We start from the raw sequence: 8,510 nt of genomic DNA on the forward strand, positions 1-8,510 counted from the left end.
AATCCTCGGCAATGGATATTTGTTCTTGACGGTGACTTTGTTCAACTGCCGATAATCTATACACATCCTCATCGATCCATCTTTCTTCTTCACAAACAACACAGGTGCACCCCAGGGTGAGACACTAGGTCTAATGAAGCCCTTAACAAGCAAATCTTGCAACTGCTCCTTCAATTCTTTCATCTCTGGTGGGGCCATGCGATATGGCGTAATGGAAATAGGCTGAGTGCCCGGAGCCAAATCAATGCAGAAATCAATATCCCTGTCGGGTGGCATCCCCGGAAGGTCTGCAGAAAACACCTCTGGAAACTCACGAACAACCGGCACCGAATCTATGGAAGGAACCTCCGCACTAGAATCGCGGACATAAGCCAAATAATCTAGACACACCTTCCCGACCATATGCCGAGCCTTCACATAAGAGATAACCCTTCTGGCAGAATGGCCAAGATTCCCTCTCCACTCTAATCGAGGCAACCCCTACAAGGATAAGGTCACTATCTTGGCGTGACAATCTAATATAGCATGATAAGGTGACAGCCAATCCATACCCAGTATGACATCAAAATCAACGATGTCAAGAAGTAGAAGATCTACACGAGTCTTAAGACTCCCAATGGTGACCACACACGAATGATAAACACGATCTACAACAATAGCATCTCCCACTAGTGTGGACACATACATAGGAGCACTCAAAGAATCATAGGGCACAACCAAATAGGAAGCAAAATAGGATGACGCATAGGAGTAAGTAGATCCCGGATCAAATCGAACTGAAGTATCTCTACTGCAAACTGAAACAGTACCTATGATAACAGTGGCAGATGACTAAGCCTCAGGCCTGGCTGGGAAAGCATAACACCGGGGCTGGGCCCAACCACCCTAAACTACGTCCTTGGGACGGCCTCTAACTGGCTGGTCTCCAACTCTAACGGCCTGACCTCCACCTCTAATAGTCTGGCCTCTACCTTTGGCTGCCTGAACCCTGCCTCTGGAAGGCTAAACATGTGGTGCAGCAACTGGTGCCGGAACCATGGCACGAGAACTCTGATGCTGTGAGTTGCCCGTTGCCCGAAGGCAAAATCTAGCAATGTACCTCGGATCACCACAAGTATAACATAACCTCGGCTGCTATGACTGCTGACCCTGAAACTGACCCTGTCGACCTGAATAACCACACTGATAACTCTAGAGTGGAGGTGCACTAATAGGAGCTGGTGGTGCACTATAGGACTAGTTGGTCGGAATAATGCATCTGAGGGCCACGACCACCTGAGGCGACGTGGGATGCCTGGAGCGCTGAATGAAACGGCCTGGGAGGATGGCCTCTACCAAAAGTACTCCTGCCTCTAGATGAGGCACTGCTGAACTCACTGGAATGACGAGGTCTCATACTCCTCAGTCCATCAGTAACCCTCCTCACCCTCTCTCTCTCTCGGTGGGAAGCAGAAGAATGGCATGACGAGCCAAATCCACAAAATGGGTCTCATACTGAGTAACAGTTATACTGCCCTGCTGGAGATGCTCAAACTGACGGCGACGCCTCTCTCAATGTGATAGGCAGAAACTTCTCTATGAAGAGCTGAGAGAACTGGTCCCAAGTAAGAGCAGGCGACCCAACTGGTCTCGTTAACAAGTAATCTCTCTACCATTTCTTGGAAGAACCAGTCATCTAAAATGCAGCAAAATCGACCCCATTGGTCTCCACTATACCCATGTTCCGTAAAACCTCGTGACAACTGTCAAGATACTCCTAGGGATCCTCTGAAGGAGCACCACTGAAGTGAACATGAAAGAGCTTGATAAACCTGTCTAATCTCCACAAAGCCTCAGAAGACATAGCTGGCCCATCTCCGACCTGTGCCGCAATAACCGGCTGAACTAATCCGACAGGATGAGCTGCTGGAGCCTGATACTGGGGAGTTATCTGCTCCGGAGCGGGAGTGGTGGAAGTCTGGGCTCCTCCTCCAGCCTATCTACTCCGGAATGGGAGTGGTGGGAGTCTGGGCTCCTCCTCTAGCCTGAGAGACTGTTGGTGCCATTTGAAATGCGCCAGTCTGGGCCAACCTCTCCATAAGGCCCACCAAACGGGCCAAAGCGTCTAGAAGTATTGGGGTAGCAATGAATCCCTCTGGAACCTTAGCTGGTTCGGCAGGAACAGTCTGGGCTAGAACCTCCTCGACAAGCTCTATCTGAGGCTCCATTGCCGGGGCTGCTGCTCGGGCCCTAGGTTGAGCCCTTCCCCTGCCTCGACCTTGACCTCTGCCCTGCATAGGAGCTGTCACTAGAGGCTATGGCTGCTGCTCAGCTGAGGAAGCGGTACGTGTTCTCGCCATCTGTGAGAGAATATGAGTATAAGAGTTCAATCAGTATTGAGAAAGCAAAATCGCACAACGGAAAAGAATAGAAGTGAAACTTGTTCCTAAATTTCATAGCCTCTAGAAGATAAGCACAGACGTCTCTATACCGATCCTCCAAACTCTACTAAGCTTGCTCGTGAATCGTGTGACCTAGGAAACCTAGTGCTCTGATACCAACTGTCACGACCCAAAATTTCCCACCGACGAGACCGTGATGGTGCCTAACATTTCACTTGCTAGGCAAGCCAACGTTAGAAAATCGTTAAACCAATTCCTTATTTCCATTCACTAAATAACAATAATTAACTAAGATAAAATATAATAAGTGCGGAATATCATAAAACTATATTAATTACTACCACCCGAATCTGGAGTCACAATTCACGAGCATTCTAGAATTTACTACAAGTAATAGTCTGAAAGAAATATAGATGTCCGAATAAAAGAAAACAGTAGGACATAAAAGATAGACGGGGATTTCAAGGTCTGTGAACGCCGACATATCTACCTTGAGTCTCCGGACAGCGGACCAATAGCAAATCTTGATCAACCTGAGTCGGTATCAAAATTTGCATAGAAAGTGCAGAGTGCAACATCAGTACAACCGAACCCATGTATTGGTAAGTGTCGAGCCTAACCTCGGCGAAGTACTGACGAGACTAGGATAAGACACCCACATATAACCTGAACAATATAATCCTACTAGTGGCCACAACAGTAAATAAAGAAATAACATAGAAATAATGGGAAGGGAACATACAATGGGGGAATACAACATAAAGAGAGAGAATAATGAAAAGACAGAATTAAACCGAAAATCCTTAAACGAATTGAGCAATTAAAACAGCAAGGAAAACTGCACGGCATCACCCTTCGGGCTTTTACTCTCAACCTCACCAAATAAATAAATAAAATGGCACGGCATCACCCTTCGTGCATTAAACCTCTCATAATATACACGGCATCACCCTTCATGTTTTAAACCTCTAATAATGTACACGGCATCACCCTTCGTGCTTTATACTCTTCCTCACAATATAAATAATGCATGCACGGCATCACCCTTCGTGTTTTACACTCCTCCTCACCAATCACAGAATCAATAACAACGGATAGATAAGAGTATCACAAAGAAACCAGTATTTTATCCATAATCAATAGCACAATGTAATCTCAACCTTGAATCAATATTCGAAAGTTACCAAATCTCAGTGAAACCAGATATGAGTCACCCAACATTTCAAATAACCCGCTAAGCATGGATAGTAGAATTTAAGGCTACAAAATAGACAAGAATAGAATTTCACTCGCATGCTATGACTCGACAACGACGCATAGATGCTCGTCACCTCACCTATACATCGTATTTAACAACCAAACACGTAGCAAATGAACACATAATTCCTATTTCCTCAAGCCAAAGTAAGACACGACACTTACCTCGCTCCGAAGGCCACTTAATTCTCAATCACAGCTTTTCCTTTGGAATTCACCTCCAAACCACTCGTATCTATTCAAAAATGACTCAATAATATCAAATATTGTTAAAGTTACTATTTTCTCAACTGGACGTCCGAATCACGTCAAACCAACTCCGTTTCTCACCAAATTTCACAGACAAGTCTTAAATATCATAATGAACCTTTACCGACCTCCAGAACCAAAATACGGACCCGGTACTAACAATGCCAAACATCAATAAATGCTTATAAACAAATAATTTCCACACTTTTAATTTTCATCAAAAATTCATAACTTGAGCTAGGGACCTCCGAATTCGATTTTGGGCATACGCCCAGGTCTCATAATTCGATACGGACCCACCAGGACTGTCAAAATATAAATTCGGGCCCGTTTACCAAAAATGTTGATCGAAGTCAACTAAAATCAACTTTTAAGGCATAAATTCTTATTTTCATCAATTTTCAACATAAAAGCTTTTCGTAAACCTGCCCGGATTGTGCATGCAAATCAAGGAGGGTAAAAATGAGATTTTTAAGGCTTAAGAGCGTAGATTCGAGATCTAAAATATAAGATGATCTTTTGGGTCATCACACCTAATTTGGACAAAAACTGGACGAAGGGAAAAAGAGTGCAGCACATACTTTCAGTACAGGTGATGTTCATCAGCAATAATATCTCTTGAGGTGTGCCACATTCTAGTTGCTTGGTAACTTTTCTGCATCCTGATTTTCCAACTCGTATGAACCTTTCTCGGTGACAGCTGAAACCCAGTAGGGGCCTTCCCAGGTTGGACCCAGCTTCCCTGCGTTGAGTTCCTGGGTGTTTTGAGTTACTTTCCTTAGAACCAGGTCTCCCACTTTGAAATAATGGAGGTTGGCTCTTCGATTATAATATCTTTCAATTCTCTACTTCTGGGCTGCCATTCTTATATGTGCCAAGTCCCTGCACTTATTGAGTAGCTCCAGGTTGACTAACATCGCTTCATTGTTCATTTCTTCACTTGCCTGGAAATATCTCAAGGTAGGCTCTCCTACTTCTACCGGGATTAAGCTTTCTGCTTCTTACATAAGGGAAAAGGGAGTTTCTCATGTGCTTGATTTGGTCGTTGCTCGGTATGCCCATATTACTCCAGGTAATTCCTCAGGCCATTTACCTTTAGCCGCTTCCAACCTCTTCTTGAGATTTTATATAATCACTTTGTTCGTTGATTCCGCTTGACCATTTGTGCTCGGATGATAGGGCGAAGATGTGATTCTCTTGATTTTCAAATCCTCAAGGAACTTTGTGATATTTGTGCCTATAAATTGTGGCCCGTTATCGCAGGCTATCTCTTTTGGTATTCCAAATCTGTAAATTATGTTCTCCCACAAGAAATCCACTGAGAAGGACCTTCTTCAACCCACAGAGAAAAATAGTCAGTTAAAATTAAAAGAAACCCTACCTTATCAGGGGCCGACAGCAGTGGTCCGACGATATCCATTCCCCACTTCATGAACGGCCACGGAGATAGAACTGAATATAATGGTTCTGCTGGTTGATGTATCAGTGGTGCATAGCGTTGGCACTTATCGCATTTTTACACGAAAGCTTTGGCGTCTTGTTCCATTCGGGGCCAATAATATCCTACCCTTACCAGTTTTTGCACTAAGGAATCTGCACCTGAATGATTTCCACATATCCCCTTGTGGACTTCTCGCATAACATAATTAGCTGCGGACGCTCCCAAGCATCGGGCCAGCGGGCCTTGGAAAGATTTCCTCTATAGTTGGCCTCTTTTGAAGCTATATCGTGCTGCTTTTTCGTGCAGCATTCGGGACGCCTTGGAGTCTTCGGGCAACATCCCATGCTCGAGATAATCAATGATCTCATTCTTTCAGTCCCAGACCAGATTAGTCGTATTTACTTCATAATAGATATCCGCAACCAAGACCGAGTGCATGAGCTGTACTATCATCCCAAAATCCGATCTCTTTATTTTCGGTGATGAACCGAGATTAGCCAATGCATCTGCTTCTGCATTTTCATCCCTTAGGATATGAGTAATCTACCACTCTCAGAATCGAGCTAGTAGAGCCTGGACCTTCACTACGTATTATTGCATGCGCTCTTCTTTGGTTTCGAAGATTTCATAGAGCTGATTTACCATCAGCTGGGAGTCGTATTTGATTTCTATGACCTCAGAATCTAGTCCCCGATCCAGTTTCAAGTCCTGTAATCAAAGCTTCATACTCTGCTTCATTGTTAGTTAAAGGGACCGTTCTTATGGCCTGCCTTAGGGTTTCTCCCGAAGGCATGGTTAATACTATGCCAAGCCCGGACCCCTTTACGTTGGAAGCTCCATCTGTAAATAAGGTCCAAACTCCCGATGTCGATTCTGACACCATCACTGGTTGTTTGGTTGCTAGAGGCAGCAATTCGGGATTGAAATCAGCCACAAAGTCATCCAAAACTTGTGACTTAATCGCAGTCCTCGGTTTATACTCTATGTCAAATTCATTTGCCGCTACCTCCAAGACTGCTAGGGAGACTAACAGTGTTTCACATTTCTTCGGTTTTGATAGTAACGTAGGGATTGACAAGTAGATTTTCAAATCTCTTAAAGCTTGCTGGCATTCCAGGGTCCATTAGAAGTTGTTTTTCTTTTTGAGCAGCGTGAAGAAATGATGGAATTTCTCTGATGACCGGGAAATAAACCTGCTCAAAGCGGTCAATCTCCCTGTGAGCCTTTGAACTTCTTTCACGCTTGATAGCTGGTCCGGAATGTCTTCAGTGGCTTTGATCTTATCGGGGTTTACCTCAATCCCCCTTTATGATACCAGAAATCCTAAGAACTTGCCGGAGCTGACCCCAAACGCGCACTTCTCAGGGTTAAGCTTCATGTTATGCTTCCTAAGGATGTCGAAAGCTTCTTGCAAATGCTTAAGATGATCACAGACTTAACGAGCATATCGTCTATATAAACTTCCATGGTCTTCCCTATATGTTTTTCAAACATCTTGTTTATGACCCGTTGATAAGTGGCTCCGGCGTTCTTTAGCGTGAAGGGCATCACATTATAGCAATATGTGCCAAAATTCGTTATGAATGAATTCTTTTCTTGATCCTTTGGGTTCATCTTAATTTGGTTGTACCTGGAATAAGCATTAAGGAAACTCATTAATTCATGCCCGGTCGTCGCATCAATCATTTGATCGATGTTTGGTAGTAGGAATGAGTCTTTAGGGAATGCTTTATTCAAGTCCTTATAATCTAGACATATGCAAAATTTATTATTCTTCTTAGGAACTACTACTATATTAGCTAGCCAGTCTGGATACTTTACCTCTCAGATCGAACCGATATCAAGTAGGCGAGTTACCTCTTCTTTGACGAATTTATTCCTGGCCTCCGTAATATGGCATTTATTTTGTCTTACCGGAGGGATATTGGGATCCAAGCTTAGCTTGTGTACGTCCACTTCCATTAGGATACCTACCATATCTGTATGCGACCATACAAAATAATTGACATTATATTTAAGAAATTCAATAAAGCCATACCTGAGCTCGGGGTGCAGTCCTGTCCCAAAATGGAATTTACTTTCCAAGAATTGTTCAAGCAATGCAACTTGCTCTAGCTCTTCCGTTGTGGATTTTATTGCACCCGTCTCATCTGGTACCTAAAAATATCTTGGCACCTGATAAGATTCTAACGCTTCTCCCCCTAGCTAACTTCACTCGATTCGAGAGCAGGCGCAGGTTCCTATAATTAATATGTCGCATGCTCCTTCGCTTTGCTATGGGACACTGAAATTGCATTCATCTCCCTTGCCGCCGGTTGGTCACCTCTTATCTGTTTGATTCCTTTGGGTATTGGGAATTTTAGCAACTGATGATTCGTTGATGGTACGACTCTCATCTCGTGCAACCACGGTCTTCCCATAATAATATTATAACCCGTATCACCATCCACCACTTCAAAAAGAGTTGTCTTCATCACCCCGGCTTTCGTAGGCAGCAGGATCTCTCCTCGGGTTGTCACGCTTGCAAGGTTGAATCCGGAGAGGAGTTTTGTAGCCAGAATGATGCTTCTAGTAAGTTTGGCTTGCTCTAATACCCTCCATTGTATGATATTGGCCAAACTTCGTGGATCCAATAGAAAACGTTTGATTTTAAAATCTAGTACATTTAAAGAAATTACCAATGCGTCGTTGTGCGGTAGCAATAGATCGTCTGCATCCTCTTCCATGAAAGTGATATCGTCTTCAGCGACTTCCCAGAGTCTCTTGCTATGGTTTATTGATACCTTCATCTTTTTTGCTGCCGAGAAGGTGACCCCGTTGATCTCGTTCCCCCCGAAGATCATATTGATTGTCTTGCGCGGGGGTCTTCTCCTGTTTTTGAATTTTCCGCGTTATCATGGTTGCAACCGTAATTTTTCTTTGCCCGGTCACTCAAGAATTCTCTAAGATGGACATTTTTCAGCAGTGTTGCCTACCACCTCTTCACGCAGATGACGGTAGTCCCCAGTCCTGTGACCATTCATCCCGTGGTATTTGCACAACAAATTGGGAATCCCTCTGGCAAAGATCGGACCGCATTGGCTTCGGGAACCGTGCTTCTTTAATGTTCCTCATAGCCGATACCAACTCTACTATACTGACGTTGAAGTTGTATTCTGATAGCCTGGGGTAGGAAGGATCCC

The 8,510-nt window shown here is 44.0% G+C and overlaps 1 protein-coding gene across 1 annotated transcript; it reads right to left on the reverse strand.

Annotated features, from left to right (window-relative positions):
- Positions 1-7,574: 7,574 nt before the first annotated feature.
- On the reverse strand, positions 7,575-8,117 carry LOC138899846 (uncharacterized). Its single transcript, XM_070186543.1, has one exon. It carries the CDS (start codon positions 8,115-8,117, stop codon positions 7,575-7,577), a length of 543 nt encoding a protein of 180 aa, XP_070042644.1.
- Positions 8,118-8,510: the final 393 nt, after the last annotated feature.

Source organism: Nicotiana tomentosiformis, chromosome 10, assembly GCF_000390325.3.
Source record: "Nicotiana tomentosiformis chromosome 10, ASM39032v3, whole genome shotgun sequence".
In the NCBI taxonomy this organism is placed as follows: Eukaryota; Viridiplantae; Streptophyta; class Magnoliopsida; order Solanales; family Solanaceae; genus Nicotiana; species Nicotiana tomentosiformis.